This window comes from Crotalus tigris, unplaced genomic scaffold (assembly GCF_016545835.1).
Source record: "Crotalus tigris isolate CLP2741 ecotype Arizona unplaced genomic scaffold, ASM1654583v1 scf7180000018970.2248101, whole genome shotgun sequence".
Lineage (NCBI taxonomy): Eukaryota > Metazoa > Chordata > Lepidosauria > Squamata > Viperidae > Crotalus > Crotalus tigris.
This window is the reverse complement of record NW_024097302.1, coordinates 2,032,161-2,058,017: the sequence shown is the minus strand read 5'-3', so window position 1 is coordinate 2,058,017 and position 25,857 is coordinate 2,032,161. Positions and strand designations below refer to the sequence as shown.

At 36.9% G+C, this 25,857-nt stretch overlaps 2 protein-coding genes across 5 annotated transcripts in view; one reads left to right on the top strand and one right to left on the bottom strand.

Moving 5' to 3' along the window:
• Window positions 1–838: 838 nt before the first annotated feature.
• On the top strand, window positions 839–24,002 carry HPS3 (HPS3 biogenesis of lysosomal organelles complex 2 subunit 1). Its single transcript, XM_039357988.1, has 17 exons — window positions 839–1,200; window positions 2,946–3,446; window positions 4,011–4,194; window positions 5,862–5,950; window positions 7,196–7,388; window positions 8,295–8,376; window positions 9,846–10,000; window positions 10,198–10,306; window positions 10,408–10,589; window positions 11,660–11,834; window positions 13,119–13,349; window positions 15,297–15,482; window positions 16,180–16,368; window positions 18,230–18,337; window positions 19,653–19,859; window positions 21,000–21,090; window positions 21,790–24,002. Exons 1-17 carry the CDS (start codon window positions 990–992, stop codon window positions 21,912–21,914), a joined length of 3,018 nt encoding a protein of 1,005 aa, XP_039213922.1. The 5' UTR covers window positions 839–989; the 3' UTR covers window positions 21,915–24,002.
• Window positions 23,102–25,857, bottom strand: part of LOC120314667 (ceruloplasmin) — a 33,466-nt gene continuing 30,710 nt past the window's right edge. For 3 of the 4 annotated variants that reach the window (XM_039357983.1, XM_039357986.1, XM_039357987.1), the window contains exon 19: window positions 23,998–24,392. In XM_039357983.1, coding sequence (XP_039213917.1) covers window positions 24,305–24,392 — 88 coding nt within the window. In that variant the 3' untranslated portion in view covers window positions 23,998–24,304. Of the gene's footprint in view, window positions 23,277–23,997; window positions 24,393–25,857 lie in introns of those variants that run through there. The other variant, XM_039357984.1, reaches the window with a different exon arrangement.

The window sequence follows — 25,857 nt, the reverse complement described above, 5'->3', positions numbered from 1 at the left end:
CCAAAGATATAAATATGAACGTGTCTTGACTGCTCGATTGTCACATGGCGTTATTTATTTATCACGTGTATATGGAGCTGTGTCATGGGAGTGGTTAACTTTTAATAGATAAAAATCATCACCAGTCAATTGCAAAAAAAAAAGCTTTACTCGAAACAATTTACATCTTGCGACGATAACTTTAATGTTAAATAACTACCTGTCTATTCTTTAAGGACTGGATAGGTAGACAAAAATGCCAATCCAATCTAAGCATTTGGCTGACCGCAATCAACCATAAAAATAATAGACAAATTCTAGAATAAGCTGTTTATTAGTGTTGCCATGATTACTGAGACTTTTTTTACCTAGCGATTAAAAATAATTAGAAAATTGAATTGCTCTTGGGCATTTTACGAAAACTTAATTATGAGCGTAGAATCAATTACCCAAAGAAATGGTGGCGCCCATTAATGGAATGCAACGATCCCACTGAATGCCGTAGTAACTTTTTTGCAAAATACATGTTCCCACAGATACTTTAAGAATCCCTCCAGAGTACATGAGCGCACGTCTAAAGCGCCTTTCCTCTCACTGTTAAATAAGCGCAATCCCGATCCCAACTAAAATAACTTTTAGGAGTGGGAGAACTATTTCCCTGGCGGAGAGCAAGATTGGGCTGACAACGCCTCTCTCTTGTGGAGAGAGTAGCGCGCAATCCTGCTCCACTTTACCTAGAAGTTGACCATTGTGATTTGCCTTCGGGGAGGTAAACCACAGCAGGCCGCAGCCTTAAGCCCTGTAGCCCGGTATAAATAGCTTCAAGCAGCCTTCGATAGAGAAGCTGCCTTCGTGGTGGCTGGATTGGGGGCATGACTGACGCCTCCTTCCAACTGACCGGCGTGGGGCGGTGCCCTTTGCGGAAGCGGTAGTCTTTGCAGCGGCTACAGAGGCGAGGATTGCGCAGGAGACAGTTGGGTTTGGATCGGGAGCCTGGGCTAGCTGGAGCCATGGTGCAGGTATACAACCTGCACCCGTTTGGGTCGCAGCAGGTCGTTCCTCTGAAGCAGGAACCGGCGTTCTTCTGCTGCGGGCGCGACGTACTCCTGGTGGCCTGCGGCCCCGGCGCCTGCAAGGTGGAAGTGTTTGCGGAACTCTGCGAGCCACTCGGCTCCTTCAGTACTCTGGGCCGAGTGCTGTCCATGGCGTACGGCGAAGTGGGTAAGCGCAAGCCCGGCTGGACATCCAGAACCGAGTCGGAAGGAAGGCAGTTCACTAAATATGCTGCCTTTTCCAAAGAACAGACATTTCCTTTCTAAACGAAAGTTGGCTCATAAGCGAAGCCAGGCTTCTTGTCTTGATGGACGAGACAAAAAATTATGGAATTTTGTGACCATTGTTGGCCTGGTGGAAACTCTTATCAACTGATTCCTCGGGGCCCTTGTTCCTTTATGAAATCATGCCGGGAAAACACCTAACTCTTAGGAGTTAGCAGATAGAAAGTCGGACGGCATATAAATTTAATAAATAATAAACCTTTACAGTAGTGGCCAAAATAGTGGAAACCTTTTGGGAAAAGTGTATTTTTGAGGTTTGATGGCTAATAACACTTTTTTTGGAGTAGTACCATAAAATTATAAATCAATGGAAAGATAATTTAATCAAGAATGTAATGCAACAAAGTTTGTTCAATTATCTGTACTGTATTCTATGAAAAGTTATAGCCAGAACAAGAACCAGAAAAAGGAAGCACAACTTCCTTAGGTTGATATCAGGTAGCTTTTCTTCATCTGATTGTAGCCAATGAGCATTAGTGTTTAGAGAGCCAATCAGGTGTCATCTTGTTTTGGCAATGAGCCAATCAGATCACAGTAGGATTCAGTTATTGATGTCATGTATTGAAGCTGAGATGACATTTGTCAGGGTGTTATGTGATCGCTATCAAGTTGGTTGGGTTTTTTGTGTTCTTTCATTTAGTGAGCTTGTAAAACATAATAAAATTAAAGTAATGGTGCAAAGAGTTGACTGGTTGCTCAGAAAGTGATGTAAAATAGTATTATTAAGTGAACAAGGCTACAGTTATAAAGAAATTAGAAGAAAAATTGGTGGAAACTTAACCAAAGGTGGCATTTCTACTGTACACTTTTCCCAAAAGTTTTCCACAATTTCCACAATTTACTACTATATATCATTTCCAGTATGTTAATTACCACCACCCTTGTTCCCCTTCGTACTTTGATACTTTTCTTGGGAAGTTAGAGGCACTTATAAACGAAGTTTCTGGAGCTCATTACGAGTTCAGAGTCAGGCTTGGAAACAAAGATGATGCTAAAGGCTGACATTTTGCTTTGCCCTACACCAGTTTCCTGTTGAATTAAAAGAAGAATGAGCTAGAGGAGGAGGGCAGTTATAAATATGGGCTTGTTAGTGTCCCCAGGCAGCATACTGAGGAACCCCAAATGTAAATTGTAAATCATGCCTTCAAAAAGCAATGAGGTTTGCACAACATCAAAACTAATGATTAGTGCTTAGTTTGAAGGCAACCTTCAAGTTTATCTTTCCAGTAACTTGAGTTTTATATTTGAGCCAAGACTTTGTCTAAGAGTCCTTATTCTATAATCTATAGTCAATATGATCAGCATCCTTTTAATAAAATCTGCTAGGATTTTCATATTAACTGTTCTTAACAGACATATAAATACAGTCTTACCCAGTCGGTGATGTTACACAATCCCCATGTAGTAAATCAGGGTATTCTAACGTACAAGTTTGCTAATTATGATAAATACAAAATACAAAGTCTCATGGCACTGTTACGGATTTGGCATGATCTTCTGATGGAATTTCCAGCTAATTCAAGAGCTAAACTTCATTTACATTATAGTTTGATTATACACACTCCTATGTTTCACTATGGCATTTATGTTTATGGCCAATTTTTTTCAAAATCAACTTTTGCTTTTCAGGAGATTATGTGGCCACTATTGAGGAGAAACACAGCACCCTCTTCTTACGAGTTTACGTTAACTGGAGATACATGTCCTCTGGCAACTCACGCGTTTGTGTGCGGATGCAGGGTCATAACCCAGAAGCTTCCTATACTGAGACTTCTAAAGAACAAATGTCAATCATAGAAATACCTCTTTCTGATCCTCCCACATGTTTCTCCTGTTGCCCTTTATCAGGAGACCTATTGGTTGGCTGCAAGAATAAGTTGATATTATTCCACTTGAAGCATTTAGTTGTGAGTGAGGATGTAAAAGTGCTGGACTTTGAGCGCTCCTTAATTTTGCACATGGAGAAGTTCACCCCAACAGAAGTTGCATTTTGTGCAGGGTATGTTGCTGTCACAGCAGAACTGGAAGTCCTTGTCTTCAAGCTACTAACTGGGGAGAAAGTAACTTTGGCTGGTAATAGCAAACAGCATATCTGTGAATTTGTAGAGCCTGAAATACCCATTAATGAAGGTCAGTATGATATTTAAAATACCCAGATCAAGACTGTGCCTCCCAAGATCAGTTTTTCTGGTCTTGAGAAAAGTAGCATACAGTTGGTCATTCAAAAATCGTTCTTTCAAAGTTACAACAGTGTGAATGAGGGGAACGTAACCACCCGTCCTCATAGTTGCGACCATTGCAGCATCCCTGTAATCACATGTTTGCGAGTCAGATGCTTAGCAACCAGCTTACAATTATGACATGACATTCCACATTCATTGCCAGCTTCTAACAAGTAAGATCAGTGGAGAAGCTGGCAGGAGGGTGCAAATGGCAATCACATGATTGTGATCACCATGGGATGCTGCAGTCATGTGAGATTCACCTAACAACAGCAACTGGGATTGCCAGTATAAGTCAGTGTGGGGCATGTGATGTTGTGTTTTATGACTGCATTGCTTAGCAACAGCCCCCAGTCCCAATTATTGGTAAGCAAGGACCACCTGTACAAGGTTAGGCTAGTAGTATTTCCTCTATTAAGTTCTAGTTTTCTTGAGAGTTGACATTGTATACTGACATTCTTTTCCACTTTAGTTACTAAAGGTATAACCGAGGAAGTTGATCAAACTCAATCAGAATCAGATGGGTTTGTTTTCTGTCAGCAGCCAGTGGAACTTTTCGGAGAAGAAAGTAGCAAGTGTGAGATACCTGTTATTTTGGAGTCTATTAGCTTAACTGGTGAAGATTTAAATTTCCAAGTGCAATATGTTCTGTACAGGTAATAAAACAGATTATTGCTAATAATAGATTTTGTGGATATATGTATTGTACATACAGGTCACAATATTAATAACCATTCCTCTCTGAAATGCAAGCTTTCACTTTGCCCTATAGTAGGGCAGATCAAAGCAACAAATATCATCATCTAATATCACTGGTTGGCTGGATCCATGTACCCGGTTTAACAATTTGTCAAGCAAATGTTAGTAACCTGGTTCATATAACATGCTCAGCTGCAAAGTACGTTTACAGCTTACAATAAGCTAAAACTAAACAAAACATTCTGTGGATATTCATCTCTATTACTACTTACTACAATGAAATTATTGTCAACAGCTTACATAAAATATAAAATAAAACATCCATAGTTCACTTAAAATCTAAGTTGGGGAGGGTCTTCCAAAACAGCATAAACAAAATGTTCTTTTTCCAAGTTATAGATAAATAGGCAATGTTAAAATCATCTGTCTATACTAATTTGTCTCTCTCTCTTCAGCTGTTAGGACAGAGTCCACCTGCATATTGTTTTCCCTCTAGTGATGATAAAACAGCAAGCATTCTCTAAAAACTAGTTATCCCAATGGCATGGTTTCCTCTCTGATAGTGTTGCTCATGCTTTGAAAATGTAGTATTTTATGTCTCTTTCTCCCGCAGCTAATGTTAGCTAATATAGTGATATATTCTATAGATTGTTGTTATAAATTACTTCATAAATTATATAAAGTATCAGTATCCAACATTTTCCAAAATAAATCAATCATCGACTTACAACAGTTTGTCAATATAATGTTGATGTTATAATGGTCTTAGAAAAACTGGGTTACAACCTATCCTTGAAGTTAACAACCATCACAGCACCCCAAAGGCATGAGACTGCATTTCCTGTGCTTGGCAGCTAGTTTACATTTATAATAGTTGCTGCTTCTTGCAGTCATGTGGTTGTGATTTGTGGCTTCCAACAGGCAGAGACAATTGCGGAACCCAGATTCAGTTACTCACTGTGTGATTTGCTTAACAACAGAATTGTGGTAAAAATACTTGTAAAATCAGTCTGGGCAGATTCATTTGATTTCCATGTAAAGTAAAAGGCAAGATAAACAATGGATGGAAACTAATCAAAGAGAGATCCAGCCTAGAACTAAGGAGAAATTTTCTGACAGTAAGAACAATCAACCAGAGGAATGGCTTGCCTTCAGAAGCTGTGGGTGCTTCATCACTGGAGGTTTAAAGAAGAGACTGGACAGCCATTTTTCTGGAATGGTATATAGGGTCTCCTGCTTGAACAGGAGATTGGGATTAGAAGACCCCCAAGGTCCCTTCCAACTCTATTACTCTGTTCTAATTCACCAAAGAAACAATAGGAACACTTACAATGTCTTATGTGCCAGTTTTAGAAGGCCATTTTAGCCAAAAAATGCAAATTGTTAGAACTGTTAAAGAATGCTCAAATGTGAAGACTAGTCAGTCTTACGTACTTGTTTGCTAATGCACAGAGATCTTAACTACTTCTGTTGCGCCCTGCTTAAATTGGATACTACTTCTGACTTGAGCAATTTCCAATGCAATATGAAAGAGCAAAAAATTGCATAAAGATTCCTGTGATTTCATTGTAAAAGTAGAAAACAGCTGGTTTATCATCTTTTCATTTGTCACTTTTCTTTGTAGGCGTTTTGCTCTTGATGTGTCCTCATTTCCTTTTTCTGCTGAAGATGCCAAACTGCACTCTCTTCAGCTGCTGCCAATACATGAATCAGGTACATTTCTGAATCTACAGTATCATTATGGATGTTGTGGAAAAATGCATCCCATTTCCAATATTAGATTACCATATGCTAGACAAAGCTAGAGTTTATAATGGGGAAATATTTTCAATAAATGCAATATCATATATTGACAGCAAATTTTAATTTCAGTAACCTAAGAATATGGATCAGAGTCATATTTAAAATAGCTTCAATTGTGAGAATTTCAGAATCATAAATCCAATCATAAATTGCAATACTGTGGCAATTTAGAAATTTATATACATTCAGTTGAAAGCTTCTAGAGGGTTACAGTATTTTTTTTAAAAAAATGTCTCTTTTGAATTCATTTTTTACTTTAAAATTTTCTTGGAGTTATAGCTTGTAACATGATGGAATGAAGTTGGATGGAATAAGAGGAGGATCTGTTGATTATGAGAAGAGACTGTAGGAACAGTTTGTATTATATTCAAGCTGCTATCAACTTTGTCCACCCTTCGCATACAATTAATGGCAAGTTCCAGGGATCAGAACTCTAGTTCCTGTTGATCTTTTGGGTTTAATACCAAATTCATCAGTGTAAGATCAATTGGATCTTACTGAACTGGGCTGAAAATCTTTATCCTGACATTTTGGTATTTTGTAATGGGATGTCAAATATGGTCTTTCCAAAAACATCTTCATTCCATGTTAGTTTCCCAGGATATGCAGAGGTTTTTCACTACACTTTCAGTTTCTGGGTTATTTTTTTTTTTCAACTGTTAAAATTGCAGGGCTCTTGTACTCAACCCACAAAATATCTCCTAATTCATATGGTATAAATGTTAATCTAGTTTTAGATGATCTAATGTTACTAAGGTAATTTTGCTCCAGGATCACTGGGAGTTTAGCATGTAACAAAGCTCTGCATCAGATGGTTGCACCAAGAAACTGCCTAATCAGTCATTTCTTCTTCTTTCAGAATGTTCCTATTGTGCTTCTTTTGCTTTTTTTTTCTCCCATCAGAATATCAGAATTTTGGCTCTACCAAATATACTCAATTCTCATTTGGCTGTATGTATGTAGGGAATTTTTTTCCTCCCTTTGGGATTTTACACAAGGTTTGTGTATATCTTCTTCACTATCATCATCCCAAATTAGCCAGACATCTACAGTTCATCTGATTCAAAATTTCTAAAGTTGCTGGATTGAGAGAAGGCTCAAAGATTACAGCTCTTACCTAGTATCTGGTGCTAGATTTTCTCTTTTTTCATCTAGGGACTTCTGTCACGGCTAAGGAAGAAGATACATCTAAACAAGAATTCCTGAGTTTGTTTTGCTTTTTCTCCCTACCTCATGTGGCATACCTCTACACAATCAATGACTTAGTGGAACTTATTTCTACCTACCAATATTCAGAAAGATCCCAGCAAGCAGTTCTTACACCCCAGTTCCTGCATGTCATTACAAGGTATCACATTTTATTGTCCATCATCCTTGATTAAGGTCCAGAACATTCCAATAATGGTTCAGGTTCTGTGTTGAGAAATGGGTTGCAAAGTTTGAGCACAACTGACCAAGAATATATACAGTATATTGATAAGAAAGCAGCATTTATGTTCCTTCACCAGATATACAGACAAAATTCCACATGGTGAAATATGAAATGGGATAGGAATTTAATGCTGGAAAGGAAAGAAGTTTTATTTTAGAAAATCCTCTGTATAGCCTGCAATAAAGATCTAAAAGTTTGTGTCTTCTGTGTTTAAGAATTGTACTATACCATAGATTCTGGACAAGCCGTTATTTAACTGTAATTTGTTAAACTGCAGTGGCTTAATATTGTGGTACTAAGCCATATAATATTGTTCGCAAACCATAGTAATCATCTTGGCAGTTTGCACAAAACTAACAAGATTATTTATTATTAAGCTTAAATTTATCAAATCTGCACATGACATTTCATCCGTTCTATATAGAAGGTTTTATGGCAACCCAGACTTTATAAACAATATTCTTATTCAGTAGAGATCCTAATTAATTCCTCTTTATTGATAAGAGCACTTATGATTTGCATCTCCAAGATGGGATTGTTGAGGTGATTCTCCTGGACATATCTGAAGGAGATTATCTGGAATCTAGCTCTAGCTCTAGCTGATTAGTTCAAACAATAGTTCTATATATTTCACAGTGTATTGTGTTTACATTGTTACACACTAATAATCAAATATTCTATATGCTTTAGCATTCAACCCTTAAAATTCTCCTGCTTGCATAGTCTGTTAGGAGTTGTAGTTATAACACATCTGGAATATAACACCTTGGCAGTGGCCTGATGGATATAATCCAGCCTAATTCCTCTTTGTTTTCCCCTTAGCAACAACCTGCAGTGTTTTACAGTGAGATGTAGTGCTGCAGCAGCTCGGAACGAAGACCCCTACATTGATACAACATTAAAGGTGCTCTGATTCATTTCTGAGATTAGCTTTGTTTCTTTCCAGAATCCACATGTCCTTAATTGTGATGCAAAAGTGGGTGACCTTTTGGAAGCTGTTAGCCTCATTTAACATTTTTTTAGAGCAAGAGTCATAGTGAGCACCACCCTGACTCTCGTCCTTCCAAGGATCCAAAAGAGAAGCTCTTCTATACCTTTAGACAAAACCAGGGTTGTTCTGGTTTATTGAGTTTGTATGGGGAGGGGGGTAGTCCAGAAGGCAATGGAGAGAAAAGTGACATGGAGATTGGTTTCCAAACAATGGGGTAGCACGCATCGACCAAACAATAAAAAACATGTGTCATATGGGCCATTAACCCAGAAAGGACAATCAGATAAATATAGCAAAGACTGTCAGAATTCAGTCAAGGGTGAAAATAACCAAGACTGTCCTATTAAATCCAAAGGATTAGTTGTAGAGTAGGTCCAGAGGGCAGGTCACATCCAGAGAACCAGATGAGGTAGTCATGAAAGAGAAGTAAAAGATGTTTTTGTTATTAGGCTGTTTCAGTGAACAGCTCAGCCTCCATCCCAACTTGTTAACATGCTCCAGATGTACAAAGGCTTTAGAACAGTGTTTCTTTGAACTTAGCAATTTTAAGACGTGTGTGGATTTCAGCATGCTGGCTGGGGAATTCTGAGAGTTGAAGTTCACACATCTTAATGTTGCTGAGGTTAAGAAAACCTCAAACACTGCATTAGAGGTAGCATTGACTAGCTGTGGGATGACTTCATGGTGAAGATGAAAATGGGATTTGAAGAGTTCCAAGATGGACACAAAAAAAGCAAAGCTAACATAAAATGATGTGCATTTCAAAAGAAATATCCTAACTTCATCAGCATATTTGAAAAATTAAAGCTGCCAGTATCTGATCAAGAAAGTTATCTTGAATTAGATAGTTCAGTGAAAACTAATTTAAACCCCATTAGGAATTTTCTCCAGTAAAAATCTCTGGGAATACAGATGACTGGATATCATTCCAATCTCATTGGGTAGCATTTTATTAGAAGGGTTCAGAAGTACTCCTAATTTAATGATACCCGAATAGTGTTTAAAAATGCAACTTTCAGATTATGAATTATGAGGAAAATAAAATGAAATAAAATGTCTTTATAAATATGTATAAAGCTGTACCATCATCACACCTTATAAAATTATTATTGAGAAACCCACTGAGGTTTAAGAAACCTTAAAATAATGAACCTTGGGCTGATTTTATTACCCAGTTTGGGGAGAATTTTTTATTCAATTATTTGGAATACCACTTGATTTCCAGTGACTCTTGGAACAAATTTTAAAGATCGGCTGGATGGATGAAGCTTTTGGCCAACCTGGGAGGTTTTGGGGACACAAATGGGTGTTGGAGGTTGCCAAGTGATCCATTTTCTGTTCTAGAGAATTTCAAGATGTAAAGATATACTGTTTCTTCACAGGCTTGTCCCCCTGTGTCTCTTGATGTTTGTACCTTGAGGATGCAGCTTTTTATAGGGCTGAAAGCCATCTCTCACTTCAAACACCATATCATCATTTTGACAAAAGCAGATTCTGAGGACATTGTAGAGAAAAAAACACTTTCACGAAGACTCCTGTAAGCATAAAGGTTTCAAGTTTTGGGGTGGAGGCAAGATTTTTATGTTTGGGACCAGAAGGAGATCATTCAGCAACTGATCATCTGGAACATATATTCTTGCCTTTCTGTTGCTATTGAAAGAATTCTAAAATAGCTGATAAAATTATTATGGTTGTGTAAACTTAACATTCACAAATGCATATGTATCCTTTCAGTTACCGAAAGGCTGATAACATCAAACCTAAGATTTCCCCAGAATCTGAACCTGGATGGAATTTGTATATTGTGAACACAACTTCAACTCTACAACTCTACAAAGAAATGGTACTGTGTTATTCTGCATTTATTTTATTGACTTACAGAAATAGGATAATGTACTGTGGCCTAACGTGAATCTGAAAGTGACCCCCTTTTTTCTGCTTTAGGTAGAATACAGCAAGACCTATGAAAATGTAAGAACAGAGAGTTGTATTCATCTCTTAAGCGAGGCTCATTTGCTAGTCAGAACAGCTTTAATGGATCCTTCTCTGAAAGACTCGGAGGAGAAGGAAGCTCTCCTAGCAGCGTTTCATGAGAGTTGTGCTCTTCTTGGAGACTGTTACAGCAGGTCGGAATATTTTGTGCAAGAAAAATCTTTATTCTGATCATATCACAGGGAGGAAATTATACTGGGAACTTCATTGCAGAATTGTCTTCTTAAAGACCATGCACTGCCTTAGAGGTCACCTTTGATTCAAGATAAGCACTACTATGTTCTTGTCTTAAGGAAGATAAATAATCTTCGTACATCTTCAGCTTAGCTAAAAGAAATAAGGGAGAATAGGTCAGCCCAGATATATCTTATCACACATACATCCACAGTGTGTGTGTGTGTGTGTGTGTGTGTGTGTGTGTGTGTGTGTAAATGGAGGATTTCAACTGATTTAGACTGCAAGTCCCATAATCTTTAATGACAGCAGAAAATGGGAGTCAATTCATTTCGAGGATGCAGAATGTCTAAGAAAATAAAGGACATGGCAATCAATCTTCCAGTCCCCATCTTTTTGTTTGCTTTATATAGGATATGATTAAGAAGCAATTTGAACTTCTGCTTTCAACTGTCCACATTTTTGTCAAAAGGAGTTTTCTCTTATAAGTCAGAACAATACACACAGAACTTAAAGAGCTTCGTAGTTAACCTAGCTTGCCTTCATCCCCATCTCAACTTCTATTCTCCTGGCTCTTTTTCTAATTTTGTATTGTGGTCTGTACTTACCTACCTTAAGAGCATATGCTAAATTCAAAGAGAAAGTATGAAATCTGAAATTTCCCATTCTAATGGTTGAACTTAATATTCTGTAAGCTATTTTCCATGTTTTGGTTTTCTTCAGAGGTCTTTGAATTACAGTTGCTAGAATTAAAGTTAAAATCACGTTTAGAGATTGTGGAGGGAGATATACAGCCTGGAAAAGACTAAATTTTAAATTATGTAAAAAAAAATTATAATGAGCTAAATTAGAGCCACATTTATGAAAAATATCATGTTCTCTTCTTACTAAATAAACCTGATCCGTTAGCTATGTGCCTGTAGTTCCAGTACAAGACTATTGTAAGACCAACTCTAATTTTAGTTACCCATACAGAGAGATGTTTATTAAATAGATTTTAATGTATCTTTGTTGACTTCTATGCTTTTAGATTTGACACCAAAGACTTCCATCTTGCACTCCCTTACTATAAAATGTCCAGCCTTTCTATATCTGACATTCTGAAGCGAGTAGCATTTGGAGATAAAACACAGAAGTATGGAAAAGGTTTTATATTCTACTTGCAGCATTCCTTGTATGAAGACATAGATGAAAAGCTAAATGAAGTAAGATGATGAGTTTCTTTACTTGTCCTTCATACATATAAGAAGGTTCATGTCTTGTGTTGATTCTTTTCTTCCACTCACAATAACGAACAAAGTCAACAGAGTAAATAAAGCATTTAAGAAAATGAGTAGGACTAACTCCTATTACTGTTGGCCACCAGAATGTTAAATAAATATGCAGGGAAACTAACTCAATGTTTCCTCAGAAATTAATTCTGTTGAATTTAATCCCTGGTAAGTGGATTTAGGACTGCAGCCTTAAACAGTGAATAGGTGTTCTGTTATAAACTGAGAAGCTATACCTCCCCTGTGCTGTTCATAAAAGAGAGCCAGTTTAGGATAGAAGCAGTCCTTGACTTACAACCAGTCACTTGGCATTTTTTCCTCTGAAAACTGGTGTTTATCTCCATTTCCATTTCAAATGTGTATTGCAGGCAATGGGTTTGCTTAACAGCCACAGATTTGCTTAACAACCACGGTGATTAGCTTAACGATCACTGCAAAAAATGTCATAAAATCAGCCTGATCATTTGATGACCCGTTTAACAACCAGCAGGAAATATAACTATAATTCTGGGTTCAGTTATGGTTTTAAGTTGAGGACTATCTATATGGCTAAGGCACTTGGCTAGAAACCAGGAGGAGACCATGAGTTCTAGTCCTGTCTTAGCCACAAAACCAGCTGAGAGACCTTGAGCCAATCACTCTCTCTCAGCCTTAGGAAGTATGCAATCGCAAATCATTGCTGAAATCTTATCAAGAAAATTACAGGAACTAATTCAGGCAATTGCCAGGAGTCAAGACTCACTTGAAGTCATCAAAAATAAAAATAATTCTTGAGAAGTCTATTTCCTGATGACGTGATCTATTTCAAAGGGCTGACAATTGTCCAGGGTGCCTTTGAGAGTGTTCTCCTATCCCACAAAAGCAAGAAATTCCACTGGCGTAATAGAGGACTTCCCAGGATAGTTTATATTTGGCAAGTCTTCTGGGAATGCAGCCATTACATGCTCTCAGATGCCTAATATTGTAGGTTCCTCCAAAGATTACTTATTTTGCCCAAGTAAGTAGACAGGAAAAGTTGAATCTTGAAAGAACTGTTGCAAATTATGGGCATTTCATGATTCAGGGATCTACCCAGTTCTCTCATGAGCTACTTCACATTATTTTGATATTTTATTATGACTTTTTAGAGAGTTTGATAACCGCTGATTACATTTATGCCTTGTGTTATAAATAAGATTGTAACAAGAACTAGATTGATATATCTGTTTGCATTTTTAGGACTGGGCTGCAAAAGTGCTCCAGATATTCCACCATGCTGAGCCAAACCAGATACCCCACATCCTCTGCAGTCCTTGCATGAAGAATGTATGCCCTGAAATGGCAATGAAATATCTGGAAATGATAGAAAAGGTGGCACCATCTGTTGTGGTCACATTGGCCAAGGCTTCAGTGGCTCTGAAAAAGGGGGATTGGGATGGATCTAAAAAGGAGCTGGACAGCCAAGCAGAGGTACAGATTATTGGGGGATACATATCCTATATGTATACATACATACACATCATTATAACACAATAGAGGTAATTAAGATAAGATAAGATAACTTTTATTGTCATTTTTATACTGTGGCACGAAGGCACACATCAAAAATGAAATTTAGTTGCCCGCTCTCAAAGTGAAACACATACATGACACACACCTAAACATACTATGAACAACATATGTATAGGCCCACATCCCTACATATATGTAGCAAATAAATATTAAATATTTTCCATCTTGAATATATAACGGAAGGAGGAAGCTTGAGAGTTCACAAGGTTAATGCTGTATGGAATGAAACTATGGCTGAATCTGGATGTTCTGCTTCGAATACCACGAAGCCCCCTCCCAGAAGGTAACAAGGAAAACAGGTCATGAAGAGGATGTGTAGTGTCCAGATAATCTTACGGACCCTGCTCAAGCAGCGCTTCTGTGTTATGTCCTGGATGGGAGGGAGGGAACTGCCAATGATCTTTTCGGCCATTCTCATCACACTCTGCACCGCCTTCCTGTACCAACATTCTGCTAACAATTATGTTTGGAAGTAGATCTTCCATGATTTTTTTCCTTCCTGCAGACATTTCAGTCTGTTCACTGTTTTGGAGAAGAACAGAGGTACAAGAGCAGAGCTCCCATCTGCAGACTGAAGGTCCTAGACCCCAGTATCTCAGACAAAGGGAAAAAATCCCTGTTGCAACTATTCCTTATAGCGCAACATTCTAGGTGGGCCAATGTCTTAGCATGGTAAGTGGCAGTCAGGAAGTGAGATGGGTTTGTCTTGGCATTCAGTCCTAAGCTTGAATGAATGATTCCTTTTTTCATGAGGGGAGAGTAAATTTCCTTTTAGATATAGTATTTTTGCAATTGACATTGTTAGAGAATAAAGATAGAAGTTATATTGCAGAATAAGAGATTTGATGGATGAGTTTACGCTCTAGTTATAGCATTTTTCAGATGAATATAATATCCCTCCTCTGTTTTACATTGCTCATATTTTTGTTAGTTTTCCCTGTTCTAATGACCTCCAGATGTCTAGAACTGAAAATAGTGTAACTCCAGACCAAAAGTGCCTTTATGGGGGTGATCCGCCACATCAGCAGAATACCAGGTTCAGTATGGATGTTTTAAGTATCAGAAAGGAATTCTGTACTTCCACGTGAAATAGCATCTTTTTGCTGCAATCTTATTGGCATCCTTTCTCAAAGAAGCTTATCCTGAACATCTGTGCATAACATTCTCTGCATTTTCTAGGCAAAATCTAGTCTGTGGGGTTGAACATGTTTTTGTCTCATCATACATTGCTGAGACTCAGAGAGGTGGAGCATGTATTTCAGGAGTTAAGTGAAAATACTAGGTCCTGTTCAATGAGCAGCAGGAATTGAGAACAATCTTACTTCACATCCTTTCCAATAAGACTACTCCTAGTGGATATATTTACAAATAATAATTGTATTATTTGCAAATCAGTTTTTAATTCTACAGTTTTCAGGTCTTGGACTGAGGATGAATTTGATAGAGCTCATTTAGAGCTATTGCTGGTGACTTGAGTCAATGTTAATTCAAAATGTATTTAATCTGCTTTCAGCTTTATGTGTGTAAATCTAATTAGTTGTGACTTAGTAAAGCATGATTAAAATATCTGTCAGTACAATGTGAGTGTAAACCACAGCAATGAATGTGTCATGGCTTGATCATTCTGCAAAGGAAAGCAATGAAACATTGAGTCCCTTAGCTTGTTTACCATGTAATATCCATTGACATTAGGAATACCATCTGCACCCTGGTCTTTTGAAATAAATATGGTCTAAGCATATATTTTTGCTAGATTTTTTTTTAAAAAATTGAAAAAAAAATAAATTGGCTACCATTCAAAATGTAGGGTGGAACCACTAGCTAGATCTTGTATTTTGTCTGCAGATGAAATTGGTATGTGGTTTTATTCGGGAGCCAAGACTTCTAAAACAGCACATTAAAGGACAAATGTACCCAACTGAACTTGCTTTGTATCTGAAAGAGACCAGACCTGGATTTCTCCTAGCTTCATTATTGGCTTTACATGAGAATAATAAAATGGAACTGGAAGAAGCAGGCTCTTGTATCAAGGTTTGTTGTGCACCATTTTTTATTTTTATTTTTTGCTCTTTTTATTTATGTATTTATTTAGGAAATTTATATGGCCACTTACTCACTCAGATGACTCTAGGTGGCTCAAAAGTAATAAAAACACAGTATAGAAAATAAAATAAAAAACATAACTCCTACCATCCTTATAGTTAAGATCTATCAAAATAATTCTGTTTCCAATCTATAGACTTTATGATTAAATGATACATAAAAGTTGGAGTCATTTTTTTCTCCTACTATACGAAAGAGAAGTATAAAAAATTCAATAGTCTAATTCATGTAATAGACAATTAATACAGCCAAAGATTGATTTGAATTGCTGTCACTGAAAAGCATGGCTTTTAATGGGAAAATGGCATAGAACTGAAAATGATAAAGCAATATCAATTCTAAGTGTGGGGTTTTTTTGGGGGAAAATAAATCTATTTCCTAATTTTGTATTTATAGCTGAATGTAATAATATGATTCATGCATGTCAGTTAACCAAAGTAAGGCCTGTTTGCAGTTGAAGAATGAACCCACCAATTAAAGCTTAGCAGTATTTAAAACAAACTGTGATTGAATGTTGGAGTGAGCAATGTTTGATAACCAGTGACCTCCCCAGCTTTTGAGGGGAAAAGAGCTGCAGTGATACATAGTGCAAGTAATTCCTTTTTTATATATTTTTGGAATGCAGATACTGACCGGTAAAAATGAAGATGCTGTTCCCCAATTCTTGGTAGACTTCTGGGAAGCTTTGCTTGTAGCATGTACTCAGGAAGAAATTGCACAGAAATTACATTTTAAACTTGCTACACAATATATTTGGAGACTATCCAGGAAAGAGCTTCCTGACACTGAGCCTCTAAAAACCACTGAAGATTTGGTAAAGTACTTTGGATGGGGAAAAGAGACAGAGTGTACATCAGGATAAGCCAAGGCTTGAATAGCAAAGCAATAGCACCTAGGCTTATATACAGCCCTATAGTGCTTTACAACACTCTCTGAGTCAGTATACTGCCCCCAACAATCTGGGTCCTCAGTTTATCAACCTTAGAAGGATGGAAGGCTGAGTCAACCTTGAACGGTTCAGGATCGAACTCCAGACTGTGAGCAGAATTAGCCTGCAATACTGCATTCTAACCATTGCGCCATCAGGGCTCTTGAAACCATTTTATGGGGGGGAAACACAGTTGATCAAATCCATATCACAAGCTAAATAAAACCAAGTTAGAGCTATCAGATCTAGTCTGCAAAATCTATACAAGCAGTAGTTGGGAGCAGAGAAAGATAATTTTAAAAAATTACTCTGCTTCTATCTATTGATGGTCTAGATTTTTGCAGTCTAGGTCTGTTAATCCTGACTTAGTGAAATGTGAACTTTGCCCAAATGTATAATGCAGAACATTTAAAAGTTCATCATAAATGTCTTGTGTTAGTGATTTACCAGCCCTCTGTATATCGAAAGGATTGTTCAGTTGATAGTAATGAAGGTCCTCTTCTTCAAACTTAGTTTTTTTCTTTGTATAGAAAAGTCATAGAACAGTGATTTTCCTATATACAAAGAGCTTCATCTCTTAACAGTGAAATAAAAATTTACTGTTCGTGAAGAACACTTTTTATAAATTATACTTATTATAATCCAAATTGCTTTTTATTGTGGCCTTCGGAAACAGAAAAAATAAAATATTTATTTTTCACATTTTTGAACCACCCATCTCCCTTGGAGATAGACTTTGGGTGATATACTGTTTTATACTTTAAGGTTTTATTATATATCAAAATTAGAATTTTAAAAGGATGATTAAACACTGTTAAAATTAGTTAAAAGGCAAAGGGGGGCTCTGAGCACACCAGTCAGCCTCATGGCTATGTGCTTTCCTAAGTTCCTCACATGAGACCACAGACCATATCTTAACTCCAGGAAAATGGAGGCCTGCCTCACTTCTGGGGAAAGAATATTCCATAACGCAGGGTCAATGGCAGAGAAGGCTCTCTTCCTAGCCCCCACCATTTGAAATTCTTTAACTGAGTCTGCAACATACGTTCTCTGCCTGATTGGGTGGGATGGGCCAGTGTAATTTTTTATTTAAAAATAAAAACTACAGCTTGAATTCTTGTACACTATATGATAATTGTCTTGGTTCTATGGTTTGTAGTCATGTGGCCTTATAAACTACCCATTTCTGCAAGACAGTTCTATACCAAGTTTATTTTGCACAGTTTGAAGAGAAAATTGGAACTAGATTTTGGTAGGAAATATTTTTTTAAAAAAAATAATTGCTAGACTTGAATTGCTGGTATGGATTTTCTTGTTTTCCTACAATGTGCTTTCATCTGTATTAGAGATTTCTATGAAGCTTGGGCAGCACAGACAGTATTCTATGATCTTACTAATGTAGCAAAGGGAAATTGGGCTGTGTAACTCTTTGCATAGATTAATCTGAGAAAAAAATGATATATTAAATCCACAGATACCAGCAATAGAGGATACTTAAGAGAATTGATGCTGTTATGAAATTATTAATAATCTGTCTAAATGCACAATTAAAAATGTCTAATTATCAAAGGCTTTGCATTTCATAAGAAATAGTGCAATATCAAATAGGTTATTGTTATTTTTAATTAAGTAAAGTTGATTATCTTTGCAGTAAATGTTAAATGAGACTAAAAAGCTGAATGTAAATATGCTTGCAGTGCAAATGACTTTTTGTTTTTTTGCAATAACTTTTGTTTGGTGGTTTCAGATAAATTCCTGCAATGATTATGGACTTATATTTTCTTGGATTATATTCATGATGTCGTTAGTACCTCTTCCTGATTGGAATTCATATGATGACCTTTCAAAATTACAAGTATGACATATGTTCACACACATGGTCTCTCTCTCTCTCTCTCTCTCTCTTATGAAAATACTCTTCAGAGCCCTTGACATCTGTGCAAGTGTAAGCCAATTACACTCATATAATAGGCAATCTACTTCTGGAATGAAGAGGGATAGAGCTACCAATAATATATGTGATAATAAATTTCCCCTATTCTATAATCAATAGGTTTATGATTAAAGTAATATAAGGAAATAAAGCAGTAGGTGAACCTTGAAATATTGGGATGAATAGTGGAAGTCCATGTTCCTGACATCTCGGTGTTAGATTTCAACATAGGCATACTAGATTTAGACGTTTATTTTTAACTTTTAAAAAAATGTTCCCTTAATGAACGTACAGTGTCCTGCCATGGAGGAGATGGATGACTGCAAGTGTTGTGCAAGAGATAAAACCCATAGAGCCAGCCTCTTTCTCCTCGCATTCCTTAAAATGTTTGCATTCCAGGGACAAATCATTGCCCGAAACAGAAAGAAGTCTTCTGCAGTCACACTAACAATTTCAATAAGTCTTCCAGCCTCAAATGCTGAGCATATAACCAGCTCCTTACTTGAGTAATCTCTGGCTCTTCCCTCCATGTGAGTAAGATTTTCTAGCACAAGGAGACAGCTCTCTTTTCTTCCCAACCAGGCACCATAGAAGGATGGGAGAGTTGGTTTATGCAGGCCTGGTAAGGGTAATCAAGCAGGTGCTTTCTCTGCATGCTTCTCTTTGTCCTGTTCTGGCATCTACTGTCTCCCTCAACCTTCACCCTAACTTTCCTCCCCCCTCCCCCCCAGATTAGCACTGAGTCTGCAGACATTCAAAATCTCGTGCTGTGGCTTACTCACAAGGATGCTGGTGTTTTCCCTTCAGCACAATCTCCTTCAAAAACTTCTGCCTTAAACACTCTGTCCTGAGACACACACACCTCACACACTGAAACTAATTCTGAAGATATAATACTTTGTATCAATATGAAAGTATCCTGGTATTAAACAAGGAAAACTGTTCTAGACTGAGCAAAATAGTTATTGCTGGCTATTCTTTTACAGACTAGCATCAAATAGTAACAGGAAAGGAAGACTTAGCATCTAAGTCAAATTCAGATTTGTAGTTGCTTCAATTCTGTACTGTCTTAGTCAACCTTGCAGTTTTTAAAGATGAAAACCTCAGTGAGAGCTATAACTTTTAAATCCTTAAGTTCAGAAACTTCATATCAAAATAAGTTGCTCAATTTTTTCCCCATTTTGGTGCCACTTTCCAGACCTACAGTAATATGTCTGTTCTCCTGTTCTTTCTGCAGTCTCTCTTATGCAGTCCATCCTTCAAAATATCCTCCATTCTCCCATTTGTGAAGAATATTCCAGAAGATTCTATTTCTGGTCTGAGCATACATGTTCTTTGTAATACATGTTTAGGACAGCATGAAGCAGCTATTGACAAACTTCTGGATAGGTGCCCTGAAGCTGTCATACCTTATGCCCAGCATGAGCTGAGGGATGAACATCAGGTGAGCATTAATAATCATAGCTGTCATTTTTTTTCCTGTCCTTCTAAAATCCAAACCGTTGCAGTTTTACAGGAACATTTTAGTACATCAGTTCCTCATATGTAATTTCATTGTACCATATCTAGTCAATAGTTTTAAAACTGAACAAAGTGACCCCATTATATTGAATGTGGGAAATGCGTAACTTCTATTTTGTTAAAATGGTGAAATGATGCAAAATTTTGAAGATTATAAAGTATTTTTTATTATTTCCTCAATGTAGTTTCCCCAGCCTGGCCTTTGCTTGCCTTATCATATCTCATACTGTAACGTGATCATGTTCTCCTGAAATATAAATGTATGTCTTTGATACTTGCTGGCTGAATAAATTGTGCAGGAGTTTCTTTATAATAACCACATATGTAGGTTATGCTGTCAATAGATCATAGATGTGTTTGGAATTATATTGGGTTACTAATCGTGTGTATGCATTTTAAGAATCAGCAGGAAGCCCTGTATGTTCTAACCTTGCCCAACCTCAGTTGTTTTGAGTCCATGCTTCTTAAATTTTCTAACCAGTAAAACCACCAGACTCTCAGATTGAAAAAGGCTAGTGTAGGCAATGCTCACTGACATTCGTAGCTCTAAAATAAAAATGGAGCAATATAATTATGAGGGGTCCTTGGTGCTCTCTGAGCTTGCTTGTTTTCTTGCAGATGTTCATTACCCAAACATCATCGGTGCTAGTCATTGTATTTATTCCATTTAGACAAACAGTGCCTTTTCAGAACCTCAGAATAACTACCTGAGGTACTGAATTACTCCAATAATTTAGGTAGGAGATAAGATGATAAATAATATTCACACGTTATCGCAGGCCGTTGAATGTCACTGTCTTTCCCCAATGCTCTTTGGCACTTTGAATGGCACTAGAGGGAGCTTGCATCCCACTTCATTGGCTGATAGATCTTGAACCTCTCCTGAATGAATCACATCTTGAACACAGGAGCAGCAAGTCTGACATATTTAAAGGTTTGCTATTTAACATGCTCACTGCCATGCTTTTATGAGTAAATATAAGCAGCAGAAGAAGAAGAGTTGGATTCCTTCAAGAATAACACTTGATTTTCTATCTGGATCTTATTTTCTGACTGGCTTTAGGCTTTGTGGTGGAACAAACTTCTTCCTGAACTCTGTAAACGAACCAGACATGTTGGTGAAAATTACCCTGTATTTCTGTCATCACTGCAAGGTAACAAAAAGAGTTTTTATAGCACAGAGCTTTTGCGGTACATAGAATAGCCTTTCGTCTCAAGAGGATGTTGTGGAGTGTTTACACTTCAGTGACTAAATTGAAGAACTGGATTCAATGCAAATCACACATTTTTGTTAGATGCAGACCACAAGTAACAATCTTCAAGGAGCAACGTTTGCTCATTTATTTATTTATTTAATTTTTACACCACCTATCTTAATCCATGTTAAAAGTTGTTGGAGATATGGGCAGTACTCAATTTATGAACACAATTGGAATCAGAATTTCTGTTGGTAAGCAAGGCAGTTATTAAGTGAGTTGCACCCAATTTTGCTACCTTTTTCCGCCACCAATGTTAAGCAAATCAGTACAGTTGCTAAGTAAATCAGGCAGTTGTTAATCCAGTTGTTAATCCAGTTGTTAATCCAGTTTCCTGCCCCCACTGACTTTCCCAGAAGGTAGCTGGGAAGGTTACAAATGGCAATCAGGACTTTGTAAATACATACTGGTTGCCAAGCTCTCAAATTTTTATCACTTGACCGATACTGTGGCTTTTGTAAGTGCAAAGATCAGTTGTAAATCACTTTTTTTCCAGTGCTGTTGTAACTTTGAATGATTACTAAATGAAAGATTGTAAGTCGAGAACTAGCTTTACTCAGGAGTATTAAACACAATGTTTGTGTCCTTTTTGTCCAGAAACATTATCAGTCATTGCCATGGCACTGGAATTGAGAGACTTCCTTAATGTTTTACCTGAAGATGGGAATGCAGCATTCTTCTTGCCCCACTTGCTTCAGTGCAGCAGAAGATTGGTGACTTAATCATAAGGAGAAGCATCAGCCATTTTGGATTGTTCTTATGGGGTGCAAAGTACTCAAATGAACAAAACTCCATGATGCAACTATTAACTTAAAACTTTAAATGCTGCATACTCCAGGCATAGTCTCATGTATATGGGAAGAGTAGGGTTTGATGGATCTCCAAAGATTGTCATCCGATGTGTGGTAGCAGTACAGTACAGGTAAACTGGTGATTCTCAGCCTTGGCAGCATGGTCTGGACGTCAACTCCCAGAGCTCAGAAATACTGAGCTAAACACATAGAGGAGATGTCGGTAACATGCACCTTCATCCCTAGCCTCTTCTGTATTAAAACTTTGAAGCTTCCCAAAAAGCACTGCAAAAAAGCAGCAATGACTCTAGATTATTTTGGTGAGAGACAAAATAGAATAGGTGCATTAAGCCTATATAAAAGTAAATCTTGTCCCTCAAACAAGTGATAACTGAGCCAAAACTTTCTTCCGTATAAAAGTAAATCTTGTCCCTCAAACAAGTGATAACTGAGCCAAAACTTTCTTCCGTATTCTCCCCCTATCATAATACCTTTGATAAGGGTCATTATCTTATCTTGCTGCTTGGGATAGGTTTTAGAAAAGTTTCACCACTCTAAACTGCTGGTGGTGCATGTGAGCTGACTAGAAAGCACATAAAGTTGTGAAGGGGCCTTTCTAAATAAATATTTAGTGCGATTGTCATTCAGGGCTTTTTCCTAAACATCAGTCATATGTGTAATGTTTAACTTGTTCAGTAGGAATATTTGTTTCTCGTGGCTGCTAGGACAGAAAAAAGAACAATTTCACAAGAATTCTAAGTAGAGCCAAAAGTTTCAGCAGATTGGCTCCCGTGCAGACTATCTGTGTTGCAAACAATGAGTTTCTTCAAGTTTTCTAAAAGTGAATTAGATTAGAAACCAGATTATGGAGGCAATTTATAAAGTTGGCCTAGCAAGTATCACAAAGTCCCAACATTAACAATGACAAAGGTTGTTACTTTATCTGCTTTTAATTTTTCCCATCTCTGCAGTTGTAATATGAGTCAGACGTCATTTTGTCATATTCATATTAACTTTTGAAGAATCTTCAAGACTAGTTTATTTTGAAAGAAGACACTTAAAACACAGAAAAGTTGTGAAATTAGAAATAGAAAATAATGTTCTATCGATCATAACTAAGACTTCCATGCAAAAGCATTCCTCTAGTTTTATTTTAATTATTTTCAGTAGGGATTTTTTTAAAAAATATCTGTCAATGTTTGGAATCATGGAGCTCATCTTATCACAGTCGAACCATTTTTCCAATTTGAGAATTCGGCCGAAGTTCATAATTTTGTTTGTCTGATGTCACTGCTGTAAATGACAGAAAGTGAAAGTCAGTGGTTTTCAAAAGAACATTTAAGCTAATATATATTTTATATTTTTATTATAGCCACAAAGTAGATATGTTCTTAATTTCTCCCTTTCATTCATATAACAAGGAGTAGAATTTTAAGAAACTAGTGCTCTAAAAGTAATTGTCTATGCTAAAGCTAGGCAAGGTGATGTATTCCAAATATTTTATCTCCCATAAAACCCGGTAGGCATGGCTTTGAACTATAAGTGCTGTAGTCCAAAACTCCTGGTAAATCATCAAGTTTCATACATATAGTGTAGTTTCTGAAACCTGACTTTGTGGATAGGTCCAAAGAGAAGATATATATTTGCTTGCAGGCACCAGTTTAAGTAGCACGTTTCATCCAGGGCTACTATTTCAAACATGGGGTACTATATGTGTATTACTTACTTTCACAGTTTCAGTCCTTTCCAGAATGCCAATGGAAACAAATTTAAGATAAGATAGAGAAAGAGAAAAAAAAAGGAGAAAACACATAGGGATCCAAATTTCTTCCAATAGAATGAAACAAACACAATATGCAGATATTAAAGAGATACAGCTTATCAGCATTATGAGATTAAAAATTGTACCAGTTTACTTGAATAACCACACCTTCATTAGAGAGATAAGGGTGGCAGTTAAAGTTAAAACCTCTGTCAATTCCAGCTCGACTATCCAAATAAAGTCCAGGATTTCTTTCATTTCTGAAGATCTTACTGGTTTATTGAATACATGGTATGGTATAGGCAAAGGAAAATTAACTCTAAAATCCCAAGATATCTAACCAAAGCATATAATGACATTCCCAGCCAAGCCTCCCAGATGTCCAAGTAGTTCATGTGAACACCTTCTCGTTGTTTGAGAACCTTCTGTTATCTTCTTCCCCACAGTTAGAATGTCCTCAAAACGTTTTCATACATCTGTGTTTCAACGAACATCTGCAGAACTGGAGAGGTTTCGTTTTTCTAACTAACCCATTCAAAGCCTTATCTCCCCCCCCCCCTTACACAAATAACAAGATGAAAACAATAAGGCATGTGGCTGCCAAGTTTTCACTCTTGACATGCTGCCCCCTTGAGAGAAGAAAGGACCTGGAAAAAATAATAAAATAAACACACATGAATTTACCACTGTTACATAGACAAAGTCCCGTCCTTCACTGAGGTATTTGGAATGGAATTTTCTTATTAGCCTATCTGTTCTAACATTTGTAGCTGCCACCCACTGCTTCAGCTAAGGGGTATCCTTTCCATTTTAGTCAATACTGAAGTTTCCCCCTGCTATATCTAGAATCTAAGATTTCTTCAATTTCATAATGCCTTTCCCTCGTAACTTGGAAGCCGAGGTGATTTTCCAATTGGTCTCAATCTGGAACCTTGAAAAGGCTACAATGAAACACTGGATGTATCCGTTTAAATATGCTTGGTAACTGTAATTTTATGTAATGGAGTTTATAATTCCTATGATGGTAAAAGGATCTATATATTTTGGTCCTAGTTTTCTACTTGGTATTCTTAAATTCAGATATTTTGTGGATACATATATTTTATCTCCTATTTTAAACACTTTTTGGATGGCTCATTTCTTATCTACCTTTTTTTTTTTTTACTTTTTTGTGCCTCCAGAGCTTTGCGTCCCCCAGGCCAGGTGCTTTTTTCCATAAATATTTTATTAATTTTCTATTTTTACAATCAAGTGCCTAATAGACAACGTGATGACTGAGTCCATTAGTGATTCCGTGGTACATGTATGCTTCTTCAAACTAAATCCAATATTACACCCTCCAGTACATCTTCTCTTCTTCTGGTAATAGACATTTTTCCACAGTAGGAAATACAATTCTTACTGTTGTGAGTAAATATACAATTGCCTATCAACATTTGTTATATTTTTCTAATAGTGTCAATAATATCAGTTTAGAATATCTTTCCTAACCAAAGCATATCTTAATTGCATTTGCACTCAATATCCATTTATTCAGTCTATATCCTATTTTCCCTTTTTTCAATTTTAATTCCCCATCCATGTTCAAAATATCCCAATCATTTATAATTTCAGAACAAGTTATATTTGAGTAACCCAAAGCTTCCCTTATTCCAAGTTCTTAGCATATTCTTATTTCCCTTTTCATACCAAGATATGATATTCTGATTACAAATCCTATCTATCTAGTTATAATAATACTTCTATTTCTAGCACACTATTCTTAACCATATTCAAACATCTTAATTGGTAATATAACATCCCCTCTAATAGGTCAAAGCTTCTGTTTCCTGCAGTCTTACGCTAGCTTTCTTTCTTTGCCAACTAACTTTCCAAGTCAGTGCATTTGGATCATCAAATAATTCTTCCTCTATTTTTGTGTATATTATTTGAAACAAGAGAAACAGTTTAATTAAAATATTTTTGGAAGAACTAGCCCGTTGATATTCATTATACAGCCTCCCCCCTTCTCCAGTTCCCCACAGTCTGTTAACGTCTTAATCTTCCATTCCATCAGCTCTCCTTCCTTATCCTCCAGTATGTTCTGAAACCTTGGTTTGTAAAATGTCTTTT

Excerpts from the sequence above, each read along its gene's own strand:
- HPS3 (XM_039357988.1), top strand. The coding sequence starts at position 990 with ATGGTGCAGGTATACAACCTGCACCCGTTTGGGTCGCAGCAGGTCGTT. Across the intron at positions 11,835-13,118 it reads TAGATGAAAAGCTAAATGAA|GACTGGGCTGCAAAAGTGCT; the intron begins GTAAGATGATGA and ends TTGCATTTTTAG. Across the intron at positions 15,483-16,179 it reads AAGCAGGCTCTTGTATCAAG|ATACTGACCGGTAAAAATGA; the intron begins GTTTGTTGTGCA and ends TTTGGAATGCAG.